Here is a 25,219-nt window from a genome sequence, read left to right as displayed (position 1 = left end):
GATCGTAGAGGTCTTTGAATGTCATACTTTCCATTTGCTAAGCACCTGCTGGTTGCCAAGTACTTGACAGACATTCTCACTGAGCCCCACACAGCCTAGCAAAGTTGTTAGCAACATCTCCATTGTACAGATGAGGAAACTGAGGCTCAGAGAAGCAGAGTAACCACCCAAGGCCACTCAGCTAAGAGGAACCAGAGGCAGTAATGAAACCAGGTCTGTCTGGTCTTCCCTCAGGGTGGAGCTTGGACCTGGCTGAGGCAGCATGGGGATGTCCGTAGGCTGGGGTTGCAGCCAGGAGTGGTACCCACGGGTCCCTGGGGCAGGGAGGGCAGGAGGTAACAAGAGAGACGTTGGACAAGCCTGGAAGGCCTGGAGACGGGAGACCCTGCGGCCACAGAACACAGCTCACCATTCAGAGCCCAGGGGCAAGCCGCTGAGTCATTTTGGGAAAACATGACGTCACTGAGTCTTGCTGTCTGCTGCCCACCTGCCAATGTGCCCTCTGTGATTCTCCTGTGACCTCGTGCCCAAAGTTCTGCAAGGAGACCCTCACACCCCAGGTGGCAGGGCCAGGTCAGCTCCCCAGTTTCTTGTCCTGGGTTCTGCTCCCCAACTTTCCCACCCCTCCCTTCCTACCTGGGGTCCCCACCCCACCCCCACTCATAAACCTGGCTGTGGCAGGAGCTCCGGGAAGTTGAAATGGGCATGAAGAGCTTCCAGTAGGGCCTCCATGCCAGGCCCCCATTGGAATTCTGGGTGCGGCGGGCAGGGCCCGGGAGACTTTGGCTGAGCTGTGGGAGCTGCGTTTCCTTTGGGAATGGTGCCTGCTCTCCACTTGGTATCCCTTTTTAAAAGGAAAGCCTGGCTGCACTGTGTGCCCAGCACCAGGTCCCAGAGTCCTCTGCCTTTCCAGAAGGTACTGCTGAGAATCTGAGAACCTTGATGTACTAAGCTTCCTCAGGCTGAGTGATTTATCTGCATTAATCCGATTGCATGAGGTAGGCCCATTTTTCAGATGCCAATGCTGAGGCCCAGAGAGGTTAGGTGACTTGTCCAAGGTCACACAGCCAGAATTCAAACCCTCGGCTGCCCAACTCCAGATGTGCCTATGCTCTTAGCCACTTCACAGGGAAGCCACCAGCTCATCGCAGGAGGTGGAGTGTACGGAATGTGTGCCTGCCAAACTGTGCAGTGCAGACAGGAAGTGGAGGGCGGCTTCGTCTCCACTGTGGTCACTTACAGAGCTCCTTGGAGAGTGTGGCTCCATTCAGGAGGTGGCCGAGTGCTCAGCTTCTTGGCCATGCACACCCAGCGGACATGGCCTTTTGCGGGGAGACTCTCCCCTCTGGAAGGAGCACAGGGCTCAGGGGGCGCCTGTCCTGTTTTTTGGGGGGCCAGACCTGGAAAAGGAGCATGAGTCAAGCAAGAGATGTCGGCTGTCACAGCTGCTGCTACAACTCCCCTCCCTCCTGCAGCCGCCCCGAGGAGGGGTCGTGACCAGCCCTGCCCTGAGGGTAGTGACAGAGAGGGAGCGAGGATTTACCCCCATTTTCCAGGTGAGGACTCAGGCTTAGAGAGGTTTTCCGGCTCGCCTGAGCTCCCTGGGCCAGAATGGGGAGGGACTGAGACTCAAGTCTTTCTGCAGAGAGAGGCAGGCGGGAGGAGTTAGCCTGCCCTCTGACCTTGAGCAGTGCAGGCTGGCTGTTCTCGGGCTTGCATTTCTGATTCATTCTGCAGCGACCCAGTCCCTGGGTTGCAAAGCAAATGACCCTCCGGGGTGAGAGAAAAGGTCTGATTTCAGTTGGGCCGTGAGTCACCATTTTTCCAAAAGCACTTTTGAAGCCATAGGGCGGGCCCTTTCTAGGCTTCCGGTTGAGGGTTGGGGGGCAGGTTTCTCCTCCTCCCCTTTCTCCCCCCCAATGCCAACCCCACCCTGGTCCTGGCAGTGCCTGTCCCTGGAAGGGCCTGGAAGCAGAGGCCTCCATGATCACCCAGCATGTGGCAGGTTGCCTTGCTCTCAGTGGACAGGTGGCCAGACGCCCAGAGCTCAGAGGGTCTGCAGCCTTCAGCCCTCATCCCCTTTAATGCCCAAGTCCCACGTGGTTAGCACAGTTTCAGTTGCCCTCCCCAAGGATATCTGGGAACCTCCCAGGACGCCACAGTCTAGGGGGTGGCTCCTCTTGACACTGCCCCCTCAGCCCCAGGTGCCCTCAGGCCTTCCGTGTGGCCACTCCTCGCTCTCAGGAGGGAGGGGACCAAACCAGTTACTCCCTCCTCCTCAGACACAGGCTGCCACCACCTGTGGTGGTTTCTGGAGAGCGCCGCTCGTCTCGCAGAGAACGTGGACGGGTGGCTGCTTCTCCCCGCCCCAGGCTCTCCTTCCTGGCCAGGCCTCTGCTCACACTCAGATGCCCGTTCAAGTGACTTGTCCCAAATGAGAGTCTCCCCTCAAAAGAACTCTGCCTCTGCTTCTACAGGGAGAAAACTGGCACTTGCTTTTGTTTCTTTAGTTTGATTAACCTTTTGCACTCGGATGTCGAGTGTGACTCGGCACGGTTAGCATTAGAATAAAGGAATCGAGAAAAAAACAAGCGAGTGCAAAGTTAAGTTTTATAAGATAATACATGCCCATGGAACAAAATTGGAAAGGTACAAAAAGACCTATGAAATCTCTCCCCCAGGCCTGTCCCAGACACCCAGGTCTCGCCACCAGGGCAACCAGCATTGTCAGCTTCTCGTGTGTACGTTGCTTTCAAACTGTCCGGGTGTGAAACGGTGAAAACCATACTCACTGGGCTTCCTGTTCCACCACTCGGCAAAGGAGGCACCACCTGGAACACAGCCGCAGGGTCCGCGCTGCGCAGGGCTGTTAGTGTGGCCACTGCCTGCGATCACTGCTGAGCATGCTGCCTCCCAGGCGGTGCCCTCCCAGGCTGTGCCCTCATTCTGGCCCCCGCCCTCAGCAGTCACCTTGGACTCCACCCCCATGACACGAGGACGGGACCCAGGCCCTCACATCCCTCATGCCCTGCAATCCCAGCAGGCCCAGCAGCTTCCAAGGGTGGCATTCCCCAGGCTCCCGGTTAACTCTGTGTTCCCGGCTGCTCCTTCTTCATTTCCCCTCTGGTCTGGCTGGGCAGGGGCCTGCAGCTGGGGCCTGGCCATGCTGATCTGACCAGGCCGTGCTGCCTCTTGGCCGGACTGCACGTTCCAGGTCCCCTCCGTGCTCACACGGAGAGTCCACTCTTTACTCCCATCCTCAGTGTGACCCGAGGCCTCCCTTCTCCTCTCTCCCTTTTCATCCCCTCCCCTCCTCCCTTCCCCTCCTCTCCTCACCACCTTGACTAGGATCCTTTTGCATCCTTCTCCCCTTCCTTCCTTCTCTCCTTCCCTAGTTATTTGGTAACTCTGATGTAAAGTGGAAAATGGTAAGAATGGCCCAGGGTAGAGAAATAAAAAGCTCGGGGACAGCAAAGTGCTCGAGATTTGACATCAGCAGACCCTGCCCTTCAAGTCCCTGCTTGCACCTCTAGCTGGGTGACCTTAGGCAGGTGGCTTAGCTTTTCGGAACCTCCCTTTCTCATCTGAATAACATCAGAGAGGGCGGTGGTTAGGATGCAGGCTGTGTCCAGGGCTGGTGTGAGAACTGAGGGGTGCAAAAGGGTCACCTTTTGAGCAGTTGCTGCCTCCCAGGCGGTGCCCTTCCAGGCTGTGCCCTCATCCCTTTCCAATTTTGTTCCATGGGCATGTATTATTTTATAAAACTTAATCAAACTAAAAGAGGAGGCTGAGTCAAGGAGGGCTCTGGGCACGTGTGGGTTTGCCCTCAGCCTTGGGTAGAGTTTGGCCAGGCAGGGATGGGGAAAGGTGGCCCTGGGACTTCCTTCCCTCTACTGTATTTCCACACAAAGATGGACCCTCAGGTTTTTTTTAAGTAATGACTATTGTTTGTATAATAATGATAGATGCTTAGTGTGTAAAACTCAAGTAAAATGGATAAATGCAGAGAAGAAAGCAACCAGTCACCCCTCAATCCCACCACCCAGATGTAGCAGGTTTGTCACTCGGTCCACACACTTCTCCGGGTACATTCGCATAGAAGAGGAAGCGGTGGAGGGACAGGAGTTTTATAAATGTGGGGGGTGCACAATTTCATCTACACGCAGGCCCGCTGCAGAGGCCACGGCCCGAGGGCAGCCCCTCTCACCTGTTGCCGCCTACATGAGCGTGTCCCGTGGGCAGGGAACTCACTCCCCCGCCCCCGTCTTTGAAACCTCCTGATCCAGGCACATTTAAAAGGGGAGCTGGTTGACATTAGTTCTTTCCGGCTTGAGAACAGTGGCTTTCAGTCTTTTTAGGTTGTTTAGTCAAAACCTCAGACAGAGACACATAACTGAGACAAGTCTTATGAAACCCATATGTCCTCATTACACATGATGCACTGATATTTTATGTTCTACACAATGGTATTCTATTCTATTCTATTCTATTCTATTCTATTCTATTCTATTCTATTCTATTCTATTCTATTCTAAACAAAACTTGTTCCACCTACCAGCTTGACAACTTGATGGCTCAAGCTGAAGCTTGGGAATATCGCTGTGGAACAGTGATGTGCAAACTGCAGCGTGCATCACGCTCACTGGCCACGCTGTTGGACAGCCTCCTGCGCCCACACCCAGAGATTCTGACAGGAGGGCTGGGAGGGCCCAGGAATGTGCATTCCACAGGCTCCCAGGGGCGGCTGCTGGCCCAGGACCCCACTTTGAGATCCCCCGCTCCTGGGACATTTTTGAGGCGATGTTCTCCTTTGTCAGAGACTACCAAAGGATTGCTCTATTCAACAGATGAGAATTGCGAATGGTTAGCATGGAAGCGTGGGTCTCTGGCATTTTTGAGACTACTGGTCAGGCACTGTCTTTGGGCTCTTCAACCCCACCCTCCTGAAATCCTGAAATCCAGCTCCCACTATTAATATCAAGTGCTGAATGTAGAAAAGATCTGCTAAGCAAAGGGACATTTGTGCCCAGTCCTGGTTGAATTACCTGCCTCTTAAATCCCAAGTCCACAGAACATAAAACCTCCCCAGCCCTTTTGAAACACTGTTCTTCTATAGGCAATGAAAGGTGCCATTTACCGCGTGGCTCTCACCTTTCTGTGTTTTTTTTTTTTTTTTAAGGGAAGAAAGTGGGTCAAGCATGACCACCCGGTGGGGAAACATACCCCCAACACCACCACCACCGGGCTCTGTGGGGTCTGGTGGGTTTCACGGGCTGTTTCTGGATTCCCCGCTTTAACTGGAACCTCTTCCTGGCATTGTAGCTGAGCGCCCACATCAGCACCTCGCTTTCCAGCCTGCTGACTTCTGAGACTGGCCTAATGTTCTTAGCTGCCTCTGCGCTTCCAGCAGCCCCCACCCCTAATCCTCCCGCTCGCTGGTAGCCTGGGCCCCCATGGCCCCCTCCCCAGCCTGGCCTCCTCCCGAAGCCAGGCCTCCGCTGGGAGCTGCCTCGGGAGGGAGGGGAGTGCTCAGTGGGCACAGAGCCCCTCTGTTCTGTTCACAATGGCCCGTTGATGACTGGATTCTGCCCAGTCGGCCCCCTTCACTGGACTTTGGGGAGGAGGAGGACTCCAGCCCCCCAGGCAGCCATTTCTGGGCGTGAGGTTGATTCAGAGGCCCTGATGCAGCAGTGAGCAACCCTCTCACCCCTTCTGCCCCATCCCAGGGCTGTTTGGGGCCCCAGGAGTGACTCAGTTCAGTCTAATCCAACAACCATCTATTGACTAGCTCCTGGGACTGAGGTTCGGTGTGAAGGAGCTGTGGGGAATGAGAAGAGCTGCTGACATGAATTCAGTACTTATAGTCAGCCCACCCCTGACTGCCCATCAGAGTCCCTAGGGAGCCTATAAAAATCCCAGGGCACAGACACTCACCGCCCAGCCTCAGGAGTGAGCCCCGGCACCGATGTTCTGTAAAAGCGCTCAAAGTGGCTCTCCTGCCCAACTGGAATGAAGCATCATGGGCCTCCTGTCAGTTAGGCAGAGCTGAGCACTTACCCTGTAGTATCCCACTTCATGAGGTGGGTGCCTGTGAGGGACTGAATAGCGGCCCCCCAAGATGTCCATATATGAATCCCTGCACCTGTAGATACAGTTCCTCACATGGTAGAAAGGACTTTTCTGTACGATTAAGGCTTTTGAGATAGGAATATTACCCTGGATTTCCCAGTGGCCCAATGTAATCCTAAGAGCTCTTATAAGAAGGACATATACTACAGAAGAGGAGGTTAGAGTAATACATCAAGACGAAGACTCGCCCTTGCCAGTTTGGCTCCGTGAATAGAGCGTCAGCCTGCGGACAGAAGGGTCCCGGGTTTGATTTCAGTCAAGGGCATGTACCTTGGTTGCAAGCTCTATTCCTGGCCCTGGTCAGGGTGTGTGCAGGAGGTAACCAATCTCTCCCCCTCCCTTCCACTATCTCTAAAAAAAAAAAAAAAATCAATGGAAAAATATCCTCGGGTGAGGATTAAGAACAACAAAAAGACAGAGACTCAACCGGCCACTGCAGGCTTCAAACATGGAGGGAGGGGCCCTGAGCCTGGGAGAGCAGGCAGCCTCCAGAAGCTGGAAAAGGCAAGGAAGCCTACAGCCTCTAGGAAGTAGGCTTGCTGACACCTGGACTTTAGGCCAGAGAGACTGATCTTGGACTTGGACTTCTGTGTGACAACAGCCGTAGGAGGCCAATACAGGGCTACTACTGACCCTGATTGGAAGAACCCAGGTGTGTCTGACCCCTTAATCAGTGATCTCTGCACCTCCCCACACTGCCCTCCTTTGCAGCCAGACAGACATGGGTTCAAATCCCAGCCCTGCCACATTCTATCCTGTGTTCTTTGCTAATAATGGTGGGGTGCATTTGGTCCGAGGGAGGCTGTAGGGCAGGGTGGGAGGGAGGGTATAGAGACCAATTGGAAAGCTAGGGTAAGCCAGGTTGTCCCCAGGTAGAATGCCAGCTGGAAGAGTTTGAACTTGATTCTGGAGGAATGGAGATGGAGCCCACCGAATGCTCAGTCTCTGGGGTCTCCCCTACGTGCAGCTGCCACGTAGAACCGCAGGTTTGGGGGCAGGAGCGGTATTCTCCTCATTGCTCCCCGCTGCCAGCAACTGCTGCTTATCTGGGACGGCCAGTGGCCTCCCGTTTCCTGGGAGATGAGGTATGGCGCCTTGTGCCTCCAAAGCATGTTCCTTTCAAGACTACCCCAGAACCTTGTATTTGGAGGAACGTGAGACAAAGAGGTCCAGAGAGTTGTCCAAAGTTGCACAGCAAGCTGGTGACAGGTCCTGGCAGACCAGCTCCTAGCCAGGATGCTGAGCTGCCCACTACTGTCCAGCTCCCGTTGTGGCTAACTGCCTGCTCAGTGATACAGCACAGGGGCTGAGTTCATGGCCTCTGAGCCAGGCTGCCTGCGTTCAAGTCCCGGCTCTACGTTGCAACTGAGGACAAGTAGTTTGGCCTCTGCGTGCCTAGATGGAGGTGGTGGCTGTTATCTATTGTTATCTAGGACAGCGGTCGCCAACCTTTCGGACCTCGTGGACCACCGGTTGGTGACCGCTGCTCTAGGAAGGTCCTGCTGTGCCTTCCTCACAGGGTTGGTCGAGGACTGGACACAGGTGTGTGTGTGAAGTGTTTGGAACAGTGCCTGGTTCATGAGGTGTGACTTCTGTTTTTCTTCGGCTCCCCAGGGGCTGAGGCTGTCTTTCCCTCAATTCCCAGGGCCTCCTCCCGTGCTTGGCCCAGAACAAGGACTCGGCAAATGAATTTACGTGGTGAATGGGAGCTTTTCTCATCCATGGGTCACTACTTTCCCAAATGTTTTCACTTTTTAAAAGTCCCACCTGAGTTCTTCAAACCCTCCTCCTCCTCCTCCTCCTTGCCAGGGAGCTGCAGAATTCCCATAAAGCAGCCTGAAGCTTGCTTTGCCCCTTGGTAAGTCCCACAAGAAGTTCAAAGATAACCCAGATGCCCCCAGGTCTCCCAACCCCTGTGCCAGCGTGGCACAGTTCGCACGGCCAGGCCACCTCCACGCACCTGCTGTGCTCTCCAGGGCTCCCTGGGCAGCACTGTGTGGTCTCACCTGGACTCCAGCCTGTTCCCAGCTGCTCTCTGACTGCCAGGGTGTCAGATATCACATCGTTCTGTCCAGAGTCCTGTCCCCCTCTTTTCCTTCCCCCTACTGCAGGGGTGGGGAACGTCCGGCCCACGAGCCATAAAAGGCCCGCAAAATCATTTGGTCTGGCCATGCCAAGGCACTAGGGGTGAGTTAATTAAACGCTTGACCAAATATAGCAGGATAACTTTTAAGTTGATCATTTTGTACGGCCTGCGAATGATGTTCTACACATTCAAATGGCCCTTGGCAGAAAGAAGGTTCCCCACCCCTGCCCTGCTGTGAGGATGGGACTTCCTCCTCCAGTGCGGCCTCCTCGTTCAGGCTTCCCCTCAAAAAGCCCCCAAGCCCGTCCTTGCATGTGAATGGACCCAGGAGGGTCACGAGTCCATAGTCCTACAAACCACCAGACTCGGGGTTCCAGCTTGGACTTGACCAGTTCACTCTTCTGCCCCAAGAAGGCCATTCTGCTCAGTCTCATTTCCCACCTCCGGCTCCATTTTCCAAAGATCTCTTTAAACCCTGCCTGCTGTGGTGGGAGCTAGTTTTCTTTTCTTTTTCATTAAATGTTTTTAAGTTTTGAGATCATTGTAGATAGAAATAATACAGAGAGATCCCAGGAGCTCATTACCTACCCAGCTTCCCCCAATGGTAACATCTTACAAAACTCTCGTTCAATATCACAACCAGGATATTGACGCTGTTACAGTCAGATGCAGACCATTCCCATCACCACAAGGTCCCTCATGCTGCCCTTTTGTAGCTACACCCACTTCCCTCCCACTCCCACCCCTCCCTTAACTCCTGGCCGTACTAATCTGATTTTCTTCTCTACATAGTGTAAGAATTGTCAAATGGCAGGCCACCCCACAGTTTGTCGGAGCCTTGCTTGTTGTGGGGGAAAACCCCACACATTTGGTGAGCAGAAGTAGTGTTCTAGATCAAAGTAAAGGAGACACAGGGCAGGAACACGGTGGGGAAGAACTGGGTTTACGCCATGGCACAAGGGAGCAGGTTTTAAATGGACCCCACAAACACAGGCCTAGAGACTCCCCAAGCACTTACGTCCTGAGTAAAACAAGGAACACAGGCCTGTTCGTTGGCACCGTCCCAGGTCAGCGGGAGATGGCAGCCCCGCCAGGCAGGCGCTCCTGCTCTCCGAGAGGCCCCGAGGAAGCCGGTGCTCTAAGGTCCGAATCTCAGTCTTTGCCGATTCTAGGTTAGAATCACCTGGGGAACTTTAAATGCTCTTGCCCAAGCCATACCCAGACCAATTCAGTCACAATCTCTCGGGGTGGGAGCCAGGCCTCAGTGATGTCTGAAACTCCCTGGTGAGCAAATGCACCACAGCCGTGCTCCCCTCCAGCCCCGGCAGACATGGCCAGCCAATCCCCGCACTCTTTGCCTCTAGCTCCGTGGTCGGCAAACTGCGGCTCTCGAGCCACATGCGGCTCTTTGGCCTCTTGAATGTGGCTCCACAAAATACCACGGCCTGGGCGAGTCTATTTTGAAGAAGTGGCGTTAGAATAAGTTTAAGTTTAAAAAATGTGGCTCTCAAAAGAAATTTTAATCGTTGTACTGTTGATATTTGGCTCTGTTGACTAATGAGTTTGCCGACCACTGCTCTAGCTACCCACCCACCTTTTCAGATACAGCTCTCCAGGCAGCCGCTTCCAATTGATCAGCCTTGGGGGGGGGGAGGGTTGGAATTGATTCGCCTCCCAGCTGGGAAGCCTGAAACCGCTTGGCCATGGCCATGTCCAGGTGTTTCCAAGCCACAGAAAATAAACGTGACCTCAGGCTTCTCATCACAGCGCTCCAGGCAGCCAATACCAATCTCCTGGCTTGGGCTCGTAGGTTGACAATTAGTTGCTGTCCTCAGCTTAGCAGCATTTTTGTTCAAGACGCTGTAAACCTGGAGCACTCACCATCTTGCCACGCTTCCTCCTGCTTGTTCATCACGTTTCTTAGACGACTTGTCATTAAAGTGCATCTTAAACACTGTGTACAGGAAGTCCTCAATGTGTCAGTAGGTTTTTGGAAACTGCAACTTTAGGTGAAGCGACGTATAATGAAACCAATTTCACCGAAACTGATTCTAAACGAGAGTCAAGTTCCCACAGCATATTTCTAAATAAAGACCCAAAACACTTCTAATGTTAAACTTTGAAATAAATGTGAGCTCTACATACAGTTAAGAAAGATTCATAAAAATAAATAAGATGATTATTTTTGGACCCGCTTATTCCAGTTCAGGGCACAAGTCCGGCCCCTACCCTGGACAGGACACCCTTCCATGGCCCGGCGCGTGCACACACACACACACACACACACACACACGCATGCACGCACGTGTGCGCACATACACTGGGGAATTGAGACACGCTAATGACCCCACATGCACATATTTGGGATGTGGAAGGAAACTGGAGGATCCAGAGAAAATCCATGAGGATGTGGGAGAACCTGCAAACTCCAGCTGGGAATCAAAAATTGTTTTTTCTTACCATTATCATGAAATGATGTTGAATGAAATTACATCATTCAAGGGCCTGGTGTATATACAAGGCAATGGATTGGAACACAACTCCATATACTCTTTTTATTCAGTTTGTTTTATAACCACTTCCTTTTATTTGGAAAAGATAATAAAAATGGGAACAAACTCAAATATGTGAAATGGCAACAAATTCAAATAAGAGGGGATAAGTGAAAAGTGGGTCCCCATTCTCACCCCTATTTCTCAGTTCCCTCAATCACCCTGCCAAGTTCTTGTTTCTCTCTCTAGAGATACCTGAAGCATGTCCCAGCATTCAGGGGTACCCACCCCAATGATAGTCCACCACACACTCTAGCCCCTCGCTTGTGTCACCCACCTGTGTGTGTGTGTGTGTGTGTGTGTGTGTGTGTGTGACCCATCTTGAACAGCATTTCATCCGCCCATACTGAGCTACCTCTTTTTTTTATAATCGTTACAGAGTATTGCACCCATAAATGTACCGTCATTTATCTAACTGGTGGTTTGTTTGGTGTGTGTTTTTGCCTACTCACAGATATTACAGTCATTTTCAGCCTTTTGCAGTTATAAACAGTGTGCTGTTGTATGTGCCCTTATAATCGTGCAAGTGCATCCATGAGATTAATTCCTAGAAGTGTAGTTCTAGGATCCCCACAGGGTCGCAGAGTGCGCCTATTTAAGATTCTGATGGTTTTGCCAGAATGTCCATCAACCTTCTGAGAGAATCCTGTGTTAGGACAGAGTAGGCTATGCTGCAGTAACAAACAGGCCCCCCATCCCAGTGGCTCAGCACCCCGAAGGCTTGGTTTTCACTTGCATCACACCTGATGCAGGTTGACTGGCTCTCCCAGCAGCCGCTCAGGACCTGGGCTGCTTCCAACTTGTACTAAACCAGTTGGCACACGTGGCCTCCAGTGTTGCCACAGCAAGAGAAGGGAGGGCCAGGGCGGGGTGTGGGTCACTGTGAGGACCAGGACTTGAAGTGGCTGACATCACCTTAACCTGCATCCCACTAACCTGCTCATATGGCCTCCACCTACTACAAGGGAGGCTGGGGAGGTGGAGGCACGTGGGCCCTTGACGAGCACCAAGTTGTTCCCCCAAACTTCACCCACAAGGCGAATCACTGTTCAAGCGGACATGTGGGGAAATGGCACCACATATCGTTCCAGTTTGTCCTTCTGTGCGTTCTTCAGGCAACGGGCCTTGCCCCTTTTCCGTTCTAATACCCAGAGCAGAGTGTGTTCGCACTCAAGACACACTCCAGTGGACTTGCCCACATTTTCCAAAAACCCAAGAAAACATTTTGTGGGGAAGCCCGAAGTCTTTTTCATTTTGGCTCTTACTCATAAAAACATATAAGGCATGTGAGTAATAATATAAAATTAGCCACGTGAAGGTCCGTGCCAGCTGTGGTGCGGAATGGATTGGCAGCGGTTCTGCGCCATTTCCTAGGCTCTCGGCAGCCCCGCCTCCGCTCTCGTTCACGAAGCACAAGCCAGGCGAGGGGAAAGGTGGAATTATAAGAAGCTGCATCCATGGCAGCTCTTTTCAAAAAGCACTAAGTTTCTGGCAAGTTTTGATGAGTTAACTATTCTTAGTAACCTCCCCATTAATTGTAATCTGTGGCATTTTGTTCAGTGAATGGCTTTATCGGCTCAATGAAAGGCTTGGAGGATGGATGTACAGACACATGTGCTTGAGTGGAGGGTTTGTGTGGGAGGAGACTTGAGATCTGGGCTGGCATTGCTGGGTGATGCCAGAGAGTAGAATGCCAAGCGAAGGGGCATTGAGGGATTTTGTTTGGTAGCCACTAAGTTGGGAGGTCAAATCGGTTCTATCTCACATGCCAACTCGAATGGACTGGCACTGCATGGAGAAGGCCTGTGAGCTGCATCTAGTCTCAGCTGAAGATGCTGATTGATGAGTGGTGTCTGCTCCAGGCACAGGGCTGCCGCGTGGTGGAATGAGCGCCATGCCTTTACCATCCGGTGCGGAAGGTTCTGGAGTGGCCGAGGCTATGAGAGTCCGGGTGATAAAGTTGGGCTGGACCAGCACTAACCTGGGAGACAGCAGAGCTACTAGTAGTTCGAGTTTTGTCACCACCCAGTTGTATGCCATGGCCACGCACGTCCCCTCTCTGAGCCTGAATGTCTATAGATAAGAAATGAGGAAGAGTGGATCCGAACATTCCCAAGGGCTTCCCAGTCCTGCCATTCTGCAGTTTTAGAGAAAGAGCTGTGATTTTCATGATTGGTGGGGTGGTAACAGGACAGATTTCTCTGAACCTTTCAGACTCGTTCAGTGGAAGGCAAGAACAAGTAAAGTGGGGAAGCCACCCTGCTCTGTGTTGGGGTGCTGGCCTGAGCCGTTGCTGACATCATTCTGTCCTGGGGGCAAAACCCACTGGCATTGAGCTTGTCCTCAGCCTGACAGCGCTGAGGCCCGAAGCCCCGTGCAACCCTTGGCGACAGTCAGAGTAGAGAAGGCTGCACTGGAAGGGCCCATGTCCCACCCCTCCCCCATGGCTCCTGTCGCTCCTGTGGCCACATTCTGGTCAGCGTGCTCAGCCCTTCGTGGCGATGCAGGGCCGTGTGGGATTGTGAGCAGCTCCGGCCTCAAGGGTTCTGCCGATGGTGTACCTGTAGCTGCCTCAGGGCTCCAGGTGGCTGCAGTGCCTGGGACTCATTGAGTTTATCTCCAGGTGAGGCCAAGGGTCCAGGATGAGGTGCCCAGAGCCAAATGCCATCCATAAATGAGTGGGCAGTGGCAGGAGGGACATTTCCAGCTGGTGGTCAGGTCAGGTTATCACTGTTTCCTTCATTTTGATATTTTTTGGGGACTGAGACACCCCCACCCTCCACCCCCATCCCAACAGTTGTCGCCAGTGCGTAAGCCACTGAACCTGCAGAGCCAAGCTAGGACGAGCGGTTCCTCACCAGTCCCCCTTGCCACGTCTTCGGCTCGGGCTGAGCATTTCAGTAGCATCTCTCACTGAATTCCTTGTGACCAATGAGAGTACAGTAGACGCTGTAAATGTCCCCATTTGCAGATGAGGAAACCACTCAGGTTGCTATTACTTTCCAAGGTCACAGGGCTTCATAGACAATAAGTAAAAGCAAGGAGGTCAAGGGTACCCACAGCGGCAGAGAATCACTGTGAGCTTGTTCAGACTTTTCCAGGTGTCTGTCTCTCCATCTATACATTTTGTGTGTATACACACAGACACACACACACACACACACACACACACAGTTTTTTTACAAAATGGAGCCCTCATTTAGCTACTGGCATATCTTTTTTGGTGCAGCATCATGATGTGAACACCTTTCTGTGCCATAAAAGAACTTTATGCCAATACCTTTTATCAGTGGCGTCTTCTATGTGTGCAGGACAGCACTAGCGCTGGGGAGGAGAAGACCAACCTTCAGGACACCACAGCTAACTCTGCAAGACAGTGTAAGAGTCTATTCATTCACTTCGCAAATATTACTGAGCCCAGTCACGTGCCAGGCGCTCTGACAGCCGCTGTGCCAGGCGCTGTGGTTGCGGCGGGGAATCTGTCCACTGTCCAAGGAAGAGCCAGGGACCCTCCTCGACGCCTCTGTTCCCCTGCTTCCTGCTGCCCACAGGCATCACCGCTTACTTCTTTACTCACTTTTACTGTGGAAAACGCACACACCATCAGATTTGCCATGTTAACGTGTACAGCTCAATAGCATTAAGCACATTCACACTGTTGTGCAACCAGCACCACCATCCACCTCCAGAACTCTTTCATCTTCCCAGACTGATACTCTGTCCCCATGAAACGCTAACTCTCCCGCCCCTCCCCCCGTCCCAGGCCACCAACCTCTACTTTCTGTCTATGAGTTTGACCCCTCTGGGGCCTCCTGTGAGTGGAATCAAACAGTATTTGTCCTTTGTGTCTTGGTTATTTCACGGAGGGCAATGCCCTCAGGGCTCAGACATGTTGTGTACGTCCTAGGCATCCCGTCAGCTTCCTTAAAGTCTCGTGTCTGTCCTCCCTTGTCACCCTCTGCCACCGCATGCGCAGGATGCCACCGCTCTCCTGGGCCATTGTAGAAAGAACTAACTGGTCCCCCAGCCTCAAGTCCTGCCCTGGCCCAGTGCATGTCCACACCACTTCCAAAGTGACGTTACCGTTCTCTTTTTAAGTTTCAGGTTAGATTTTAAAACGTATTAAAGTGATACATGTGCATGGTCACCAAAAATTCACCCAATATGAGAGCATAAAATGAAAAGATGCATCCCTTTCCATTCCATTTTTGTGGCTGTGCAGCATTTTTAACCCCTGCTTGGCTTGCACCCAGGTGTCCATGCACTGCAGTTAGTCAGCAAGCCCCGTCTGGGGGGACACCCAAGTTGCTTCTGACATGTTAGTTTTTAGGGCTGGGTGCATCCTTGGCCATGAATCTTGGCCCACGTCCAGGTCAGTTCCAAATGGGCCAGCAGACTCCTCACCAGGCTGCCCGGCTGCATGGTTATGGGTGTCTTGGACTCCAACCTCTGCGGCTCCTGATCAGCCAGATGCAGCGAAGCCCAGAGCGGCGGGTCAGTTCCAAACTGGCCCGGGGCCTGGGGTTCGGCGTCAGAGGCATGGGAAGCGCCTTCACTGCCTGGGAGGCCCAGACTGTTCTCTGGGGCCCTGTATTTCGTGCAGCTGTCAGCTTTGGGGTTTGCCCAGGATCTGTCGCTCACACAGCTGAGCTGGCCCTGATGAAGTAACCTTGTCAAATGGGGGTAAAGGTTGTACTCCCCCATATCCCCACACAGCAATAAGGCTGAGGGGCAGCTGGGCCTTTTCCCAGCCAGGCTCGCTCAGGCGCAGGATCCACCTGGGCTCTGACCCACAGCTTCTCACAAGGTCTTGGGTGTCCACACCACTCAGGTGACACATACCTTCACCTTTGGCTGCGTGACTCTGTCTTGGCTGAGGGTGGACAGTGCCATAGAAGGTTATCGCTGGGTTTATTCTGGGAGAGGTGCTTGGGGAGGAATGGTAGCCCTGAGCTGCACAGGGAGCATCCGCCAGGCATTCATTCACTTCCTCGTTCTTTCATTCCTTCTCTTCTTCCTTCACTCATGGTCATCCCACAGCCTCTGGGCATTTACTCAGCTGTCAGACACTAAGTTCGATATATCGGGGGCCTTGGCCCCTCCCAAGCCATCTCTGGGTGTCGCTATGAGAAACAGAACCCAGCCCGACAGGCCACTGGATGGACTTCTGTATTCCCCAAGCAAAGATCGTCCACAACAGAGGCAAGCCCACGCCTGAGCTCCCTGTCCTGCCTCTGTCTCCACTCCCCTGGGCATCAAGAGACAGCTCACAGGAACCCTCCCAGCTCCCCTCCCAGGCGCTTGACAATATGGCATGGGGGGCAGCCTCCCGGCCCCCCAGGACTGCAGCCCCTGGGTTGCTTCAGAGTTTTCCCACCAGGGGCTTCCCTGCTGCCATGCCTGCCCTCAGAGCCTCCTCCCTCTCAGCCCCTCTCCTCCAGGCGGCTCCTCCTCCTGCCTGGTGGAAAGGCTGTGTGAGCGGGGCCTGCAGCAGCTGAGGCTAAGCCCTGCTGTGCTCCTGGCCCTGAGCACAAGCCTGATGCAATGCCTGGCAGGGCCTGTCCCTTATCAGAGCTCCATTCACAGCAGACTCGGACCCAGCTTCCCCAGGAGGAGCTAGGGGTGGGCTGCAGTCCCGCTGGGGCCTTGGTGGAAGGCCCAGGGAAGCCAAGGGCCTGGCTGGGAGCCATCTGAGTAGAAGACTGTTGTCCAGTGAGGGCCCTTGCCCGGCCATGAGGAAGACCTGAGCAGAAAGGCCCCCTGAGGGGAGCGCAGGTCGGGATGCTTGTGCTTAGAGTTGAGGGCCTCTGCTCCCAGCCCCCTTTCCTTCCAGGGATCCCTCACTCAGATTGGCCCGGGTCCGTGGTCGGCAAACTGCGGCTCGCGAGCCACATGCGGCTCTTTGGCCCCTTGAGTGTGGCTCTTCCACAATATACCACGCCTGGGCGAGTCTATTTTGAAGAAGTAGCATTAAAAGAAGTTTAAGTTTAAAAAATTTGGCTCTCAAAAGAAATTTCAATTGTTGTGCTGTTGATATTTGGCTCTGTTGACTAATGAGTTTGCCGACCACTGGCCTGGGTGCCTTTGGCTGGATTCTGTTCTCCCCGTCATTAGCACACAGCTGCAGGGGCTTGAACTGAAAGCCCCAAAGTGTAGTTTCTTCAGCCTTAAAATGGCATCCACATTGAGAAGGGAATCCAAGAGACATGTCTGTGAAGCTCGAAGCGTGAAGTTTTGCCTGTAGTACACACTCAGCATACACCCGTAGTGTACGCCTATTGAGCACATTCAGCACATGCTTATAGTGCACACTGAGACACAGTCACAGCACATGCCCATGGCTCACACGCAGGCATATGCTCACAGCACACACCGCACACGCACGGCTCCCTCATATAGGGAACATCTGCTCTTCTTCTTCCTATTTCCCATGAATTCAGAACGATTAGGCGTCTCACACTGGCTGAATGCTTTGGGAAAGACATGCTTCCGTTCATCCACAAGTCCTGTGGCTCACTGGCTCTCTGCCCAGCACCCAGACGGGCACTGGGATGCTGGGCGTGGACTACCAAGGCAGAGCCGAGCTGCCCCTGTCGTCTCCCAGGACATTCAGGCGGCCGAGATAGGCAGTGAGCAAGCACATTGCGTCAAGAAGGCCATAAAGCTGGAGGCTGAGAGGGAAGTGAGGGGGCAGGGGAGCTGGTCAGCGGTAGGTTGGTGGGCAGGGAAGGGCTCGGGGGAGGGGACATTTGAGTTGAGCACTGGGTGTAAGTGGGTGAGGGTGGCTGTCCCAGCACCTCTCTGCATGCAGGCAGAGCTGGGCTGGCGCTTGCCCCCGACCTCCTCACCATTGCCCCAGGGGCCCTGGAAATGTGGCCTCTGCTGGCATCCTGGCCAGGGGACGCCAGTTTCCTTTGGCAGTCACACCACTGCTGGGCACCACTGGTTTGGGGAGGGAGGGAGCGTGAAGGTTTGTCCTGTGTCACCAACGTCGCAGACTCACGCCTAGCAGAGGGCTTCCTGCAGGGCAGGTTCTGCCTGGAGCTTGGCCAGGTGACCCTGTCCTCCTTGCTCATGACTCTGTGACCTCCTGACAGCCGTGACCCTCTCCTACCTCCTGGATCTGGGGCTCCCACATTCCCCCTGGGCCTCTACATCTCCCTCCTCGGCTGCCCATCACCCCCGCCCACATGCCGTTTGGGCCAACAGCCTGCCTGGCGTTTCACGCCAGTTCTCGCCCTTGCTTGTCCTTTTAGGGCAATGCCTGAGTTCTCAGGAACCTGACTTATTCGGGGGGTGAGGCTGGGATGGCAACGCAAACAGGAACAGTGCCCGGAAGGGAGGGGAGGAGGGATTCAGCTTTGTCTTCAAGGCCTCCCAACTCCTAAACCCTATCAAAGATGTCAGACTCAGAAGGGAGAAGACAGAGAAGCAACTCCCCGCCCCGCGCCCGCCTTTGCGTCCCTCTCTAGTATTTACTGAGCACCTACCACGCACCAGACACTGTTCCTCACAGCAACCTGATGCCGTGGGTACTGCCCTTCTCATGCTGCAGGTGAAGAAACTGAGGCCCAGAGAGGTTAAGTCACTCATACAGGGTTACACAGCACGGCAGACACACAGGGAGGACTGGAACCCAGGACTTCTGGTTTTAGTTACTTCTGCTTCCCCATCAGACCCAGGCAACTCTCAGCCAAGAGCTAAGAGGGCAGAAAGTCAGGATTTCAACGCCTGCGCCCTGCAGACTCAATTTTGGGCCTCCCCCTCTCAGTAGGACAGGCAGCCTCGCACCCACCGCCGGCTAAACAGCGTGCATGGGAACGTGGTCCTGCCAGTCACTCTGCAAACATGCCGACAGCCGGCCAGGCACTGAGCCAGGCACCGAGCCAGGCACCAGCTTTGACGGGTTCACTCACCACGGATTTGTTGGGCAGCTGGTATGTGCCAGGCGCCATTCTAGATGCTAATTCTGACTTCAGGGAGCTTGTAGTCTGGGAAAGACAAACAGACAGACAGACACGCCATCAGCTGGAAAGCCCTCCCATAGGTGCTTCTGGGGGGGGGGGGGCGGGGGGAAGAGGAGGGGAGGACACTGGGAGCATTAAGAGGCTTGAATGACCTGCATCTGGCCCACGTGATCAGGCCATGACTGGAGGAACCTTGGGCCAGTTACTTAACCTCTCTCAACCTCCGTTTCCTCATCTGTAATATGACTTTTGTGAAGATTTCATGCGGAAATGCAAATCAAGTGCTTAGCACGGTACCTGACACAGACTAGTAAGCATTCAATAGACTTGAGCTACCCACCGCACTCCAGTTCGCCCTCCCAACCAGAGTACAAGCCCCATGAGGGCATGGGCCGGGTCTGCCTGCTCACCGCTGTATCCCAGTGCCGAGACAGAGGCTGGCACACAGTAGGTGCTCAGAATATTGTTTAATGAGTGCATGGGGAGTGCCCTGGGGATGTCCCTGCAGCCCTCTTCCCACCTGGTCCCCTCTCTGCCTACCCACACTCAGGAAGCACCCCGATTCCCTCATTAGGGAGAGCTGCCTGCCGCCCCACAACCACTCTGCCCTGCACCGCTGGGGACTTCCATTCTGCTGCCAGGGTACTCATCTCACATGCAGAACCCCGCCTCTCGGCTCCCCCCAAGGCCAGATTTCCTGGCTGTCCCTGAAGCTGCTTCCTACAGGGCAGCCCTGGGGCTCACTTCCCTGCTCCCCCACGCCCCCATGTCAATACCAGCTGCTTCCCTGGGGAAAACCAGTCTTTTTCAGATGGAGGGACTGTCCTGGGTGGCCTGTACAGGGTCACAGTAAGATTTTTCCATACTTGGAGCAGACTGTCTCCTGTGGAGGAGGGTCCTTATGGAGAAAGGGATGGACTTTCAGAAGGGGGTGTTGTGCTGGAATCTGGGGCTCATGGTGCAAGACAGGTGGGTGACAGGAAAAATGAAAGAAACAGTGACTCAGGCTCCATTGGCAACGCTGTGTTGACTCCAGCTTTTAAAAAGACACATGCCCTCTATTGAAGGTCATTTATTCCTTTATCCCTCTGTCATTTAGCAACCGTGCACCAGTGTCTCCTGTGTTCCGGGCCCAGTGCTAAGGGAAAATGAAAGACAAACTCCCCGTCCTCCATGAAGGGATGGTCAGCATTGAACAAGCTACTACAAGGGAGGCTGCTTTATGACAAAGTCTCAGGTACTACTGGGAGTCTGTATAGTGGTGGGGCCGGGGAGCCCCAACCTGTCCCAAGGGAGGCTGCCCAAGGGAGATGAGACCTGAAGGCCAAGGCCATGAGAGGGATTTTGTTAGAATTCATGTGTTATGGTTAATCTTCAATAATTAACACATTGTAGCCCTGGCCGGGTGGCTCAGTTGGTTGGAGTGTCATCCTGTACATGAAAAGATTGCAGGTTCAATTCCCTATCAGAGCACATACCCAGGTTACAGGTTCGATCCCCGGTCAGCATGCATATGAGCAGCAACTGATCCATGTTTCTCTCTCTCTCTCCCTTCCTCTGTCTCTAAAAAAGAAAAAAAGAAAAAAGAAAAAAATCAATAAACACATATCCTTGAGTGAAGATTTTTTTTAATTTTGTAAAATTTCTAACTGTGCACAGTGTTATACCACAAACGTAAGACTCACCCACCCTTCTCTCCTGACCTCCCCAGCTCTTTGTTATGAGGCCTTGTGTATCCCCGTAATCAAAGTCTGTTTGTATTCAGCATCTATATTTTTCTCTCACTGAAAAGTATTTTTTCAAATGGGATTATACTACATCAGAGGATCTCAACCTGGGACAGCTGGCAAATTCTGGAGACATTTTTGGTTGTCACATTGGAGCAGAGAGGATGCTACTGGCATCTAATGAGTAGAGGCCAAGGATGCTGTTAAACATCCTACAATACACACGACAGCTCCCACAATGGAGAATCATATGGTCCAAAATATCAATAGTGCTGAGGTTAAGAAACCCTGTTCTATATAAGCACATTGTGTCTGCAGCTTGCTATATACATTAAATTACGATAGATAGGTAGATAGATAGATGGTAGATTATTCACATCAGCACTTGTAAATCTTCCCCATCACTTTTAGTTAGGTGTCTGCAGTCTTCTGCTATTGCAAACATTTGTACCATACGGATCATTCTTTTCCATATACTTGCCCTCGAGTCCTGTGTGAGGTCAAAGGATAAATTGATGGAGGTGGCATGGATGAATCAGAGGGTTCATTAGCATTTAAGTGACTTGATTTCAAGTCTCTTTGGGGAAGGGTCCATTAGGACAGTGCTTCCAGGGTTCTGCTGCTAAGCAGGACCAGGATCCTCAAAAGCCTGGTGGAAAAGCTCTCTTCATTCTCATCTACAGACGAGGGTGTCCTGACAGCCTGTCTCTCCACAGGACGAGGGTGTCCCCCACCTGAAGACAAGGAGCCAGGCCCCGAGTGATGCCCCGGAGCCGAGTGCCCACGGCCCCACCCTTCCCCATGGAGAAAGGACTTGCTTTGCCCCAGGACTGCCGGGACTTTCTGCACAGTCTGAGAATGAGGAGCAAATATGCCCTTTTCCTGGCTTTTGTGGTGGTGGTCTTTGTCTTTATTGAAAAGGAAAATAAAATCATATCGAGGTGAGGGATGCCAGCACATGTCTTCTTACCAAGGCGGGTCGGGGAGAGGCTGCTGTAGGCACTCTGGGCCTGCGAAGGCAATCCTTCCAGCCGTGATCATCAGACCGCCTGTGCCCAGGCCGTGGGCCATGCTCAGGTCCTCAGTGGTGAGCTCTGGGCTCAGAACACAGGCAACCTGGCTTGGAACTCTCATTCCGGCCCTTTCTAGCTGTGACACCTGGACACATGATTTTACTTTTCTGTCTTTAAGCTCCTCTTCTCTGAAACATGGCTAATGGTGGGGCCTACCTTATTGTAAAGGTTAAATGAAAAAGATGTATAAGTTTTTAGCCTAGTGCCTGGTACTGGTGTCCAGTACTTGCTGGCTGTGGTTTATTATTATTAACTAACTTCCTGGCCTAGGATGATGCCTCAAATTAACAGCCCATCCCCTATACCAATCCAAAGTCATGGGTGAGGGTGAGCCCCCGGAGAGGCAGGGCCCTGGTACGATACCCTGGTGAGCAGGGATGCACCGAGCTGCCCAGGTTACATATTGCTCAGCTGCAGGACCCTGCACTCACATAGGCTACACTGGGAATGCTGCCCCCTAGAGTTCTCAGTGTATGGCTGCATGCAGTGGCCCTGCCAGTGGGCCTGCCAGACATGGATTGCTTTAGTCAGGGGTCCTCAAACTTTTTAAACAGGGGGCCAGTTCACTGTCCCTCAGACCGTTGGACGGCCGGACTATAGTTTAAAAAAAAACTATGAACAAATTCCTATGCACACTGCACATATCTTATTTTGAAGTAAAAAAACAAAACAGCAAAAACACCTGCATGTGGCCCGCGGGCCGTAGTTTGAGGACGCCTGCTTTAGATGCTCTCCCAGGCACAACCCCTGCAAGAAAGCATAAACCAAGATGGGCAGGCATTGGGCTGAGTCAGTGCCCTGGTGTGTTCCTCCACATGGTCCGTTCCAGCTCGTGCCTACAGGGCCTACTGCAAGCCCCTGCCACGCTTGCCGGGGGCTTCCCTGCCCCCCTGCACACTGGCAAGGCACAGTACCGGCGAGGAAAGGCCTCGGCCAAGGCCGGCAGGGAGCGTCACCCCTTGGGAGAGAGAACCCTGAGGTGTGTTCTTGTACCCCAGGGCCCCCCAGTCAGAGTGATTTGCCCACAGGAGTAGCCTGCTCATCTTTTATGGACTTATTTTCCTCCTCGCTTCACTTCCCTACCCCTCTACCAGTCTGTCCTGTAACCGTGTCCCAAACCAACTACTTACCCTCAAATCCTTGCCTCAAAGTCAGCTTCGGGGAAAAGCCAGCTAAGAGAGGCTTTGGGCGATCAGCCTGGGAGGCAACACAGGGGAGAGAGGACCCCCACCCCCCCCCATCAGTTACTGAGTGTGGTCTCCCTTTGTCCTCACAGGGTCTCGGACAAGCTGAAGCAGATCCCCCAGTCCCTGGTAGATGCCAACAGCACGGACCCAGCCCTGGTCTTGGCCGAGAACGCATCCCTCTTGTCCCTGAGCGAGCTTGATTCGGCCTTCACGCAGCTGCAGAGCCGCCTGCGAAACTTCAGTCTGCAGCTGGGCTTGCAGCCAGCGGAGGAGGCGGCCAAGGGGGAGGCGGTGGAGGAGGAGGGGGAGCAGCCGCCCGGCCCCGCCGAGGCCCGCCCCCGGCGCCACGTGCTCCTCATGGCCACCACGCGCACCGGCTCCTCTTTCGTGGGTGAGTTCTTCAACCAGCAGGGCAACATCTTCTACCTCTTCGAGCCGCTGTGGCACATCGAGCGCACGGTGTCCTTCGAGCCGGGAGGCGCCAGCGCGGCGGGCTCGGCCCTGGTCTACCGCGACGTGCTCCAGCAGCTGTTCCTGTGCGACCTGTACGTGCTGGAGCACTTCATCAGCCCGCTGCCCGAGGACCACCTGACCCACGGCATGTTCCGCCGCGGCTCCAGCCGCTCCCTCTGCGAGGACCCGGTGTGCACGCCCTTCGTCAAGAAGGTCTTTGAGAAGTACCACTGCAAGAACCGCCGCTGCGGGCCCCTCAACGTGACGCTGGCCGCCGAGGCCTGCCGCCGCAAGGAGCACATGGCGCTCAAGGCCGTGCGCATCCGCCAGCTGGAGTTCCTGCAGCCGCTGGCCGAGGACCCGCGCCTGGACCTGCGCGTCATCCAGCTGGTGCGCGACCCCCGCGCCGTGCTGGCCTCGCGCATGGTGGCCTTCGCGGGCAAGTACGAGACCTGGAAGAAGTGGCTGGCCGAGGGGCAGGACCGGCTGCGCGAGGAGGAGGTGCAGCGGCTGCGGGGCAACTGCGAGAGCATCCGCGTGTCGGCGGAGCTGGGCCTGCGGCAGCCCGCCTGGCTGCGCGGCCGCTACATGCTGGTGCGCTACGAGGACGTGGCCCGCCGGCCGCTGCAGAAGGCGCGCGACATGTACCGCTTCGCGGGCATCCCCCTGACCCCGCAGGTGGAGGACTGGATCCAGAAGAACACGCAGGCGCCCCGCGACAGCAGCGGCATCTACTCCACGCAGAAGAACTCCTCGGAGCAGTTCGAGAAGTGGCGCTTCAGCATGCCCTTCAAGCTGGCGCAGGTGGTGCAGGACGCCTGCGGCCCCGCCATGCGCCTCTTCGGCTACAAGCTGGCGCGGGACGCCGCCTCGCTCACCAACCGCTCGGTCAGCCTGCTGGAGGAGCGCGGCACCTTCTGGGTCACGTAGGGGGCCTGGGGCCACCGCACCCTCGTGAAAGTCCCGCCCTGCCTTCCTCAACCCAGGTCAGCCGCGGCCGGCCGGAGGGAGCCGGTGGCGCGTGCTCGCAGAGGCCGGCGGGAAGCCGCGCAGGGAGCAGGCGGGCTCTGCTGTAGAGGCAGCCCCCAGCCAGCCGGCTTCCCCAGGGCTGTGGGCTGGGCATGTTGCTGAGAACAGGATCAACCCAGACCTAAGGGGCAGGCTCTCTCCTATTGACAGTCAGTCTCTCTCTCTCTCATATACATACATACATACATACATACACATACACACAGAAACATACATGAAGCACACATAAATGCCTGTAGACCCTGTGGGCCCGACCACAGTCCCACAGTCTGGATTTCTACAATCCAGTGTGGATTCTGGGTGGCCCCCAGGGAGGGGCTCGGCAGCCCAGGGTGTTAGAGGATGGCAGCTGAGGCTTCCCAATTCAGTGTTTCCATCAATGGGCCACCTGTGCCGGTTAATGATGGAGTCAGCTCTGTGAGGAGCTACAACACACTCTTATAAAGACAAATACCTGCAGGCACAGCACACAGCACACACGGATGTGGGGAACATAGAAACACAATTCTGCATACACAGGTGAAAATAAGCGGACAAGCTTTCCCATTGCTCTGTGCCCACAGGCTTTGTAGGGTTCATCTGTATCACACCTATTTGGGAGCTGGGGAAGGAAACGTGGTCATGGCGTGGTCATGGCCGTGGCCTTGTTTCCCGACTGGGTTTGGGATGAACCGTGGACAACAGAGTGCCGAGTCTGCGGCCCCTGCTCACCTGGGAGTCTCGGGGCTACCGCTTCTGGCCCATTCACGTCCTTGCTGCTGGCTGGCAGGACGTTTTGAAATGGCGTGGTCGACCCTCACGTGCCTGCGGCCCAAAGTTCCCATCCCAGCTCTGCTGACGTCCTGGAGCATGTCCGTGTTTGAAGGCTGCCTCGGGCCTGACTGGCAGAAGCAGCTGTGGTCCCTGGAAGCAAAAGGAACTCATGGGTCCTGCCCCTTCCAGCCAGGCCTCTGGGGGGCAGGGCCCAGTGACAGTGCAGAGGAGAAGTCACATCAGGACAGCCCCTCCCCTGAGGA

At 54.3% G+C, this 25,219-nt stretch overlaps 1 protein-coding gene across 2 annotated transcripts in view; it reads left to right on the top strand.

Moving 5' to 3' along the window:
• CHST3 (carbohydrate sulfotransferase 3) overlaps positions 1-24,921 on the top strand; it is a 33,035-nt gene extending 8,114 nt beyond the window's left edge. For both annotated transcript variants that reach the window (XM_079793371.1, XM_079793372.1), the window contains exons 2-4: positions 19,834-19,971; positions 21,178-21,402; positions 22,811-24,921. In XM_079793371.1, the coding sequence (XP_079649497.1) occupies positions 21,224-21,402; positions 22,811-24,104 (1,473 nt within the window). In that variant the 5' untranslated portion in view covers positions 19,834-19,971; positions 21,178-21,223 and the 3' untranslated portion in view covers positions 24,105-24,921. The remainder of the gene's footprint in view (positions 1-19,833; positions 19,972-21,177; positions 21,403-22,810) is intronic.
• The last annotated feature ends 298 nt before the right edge of the window (positions 24,922-25,219 follow it).

Source organism: Cnephaeus nilssonii, assembly GCF_951640355.1.
Source record: "Cnephaeus nilssonii genome assembly, chromosome: 16".
Classification (NCBI taxonomy): Eukaryota; Metazoa; Chordata; class Mammalia; order Chiroptera; family Vespertilionidae; genus Cnephaeus; species Cnephaeus nilssonii.
Note: the sequence above shows the minus strand (reverse complement) of the source record. Positions and strands in the feature narration are given on the sequence as shown.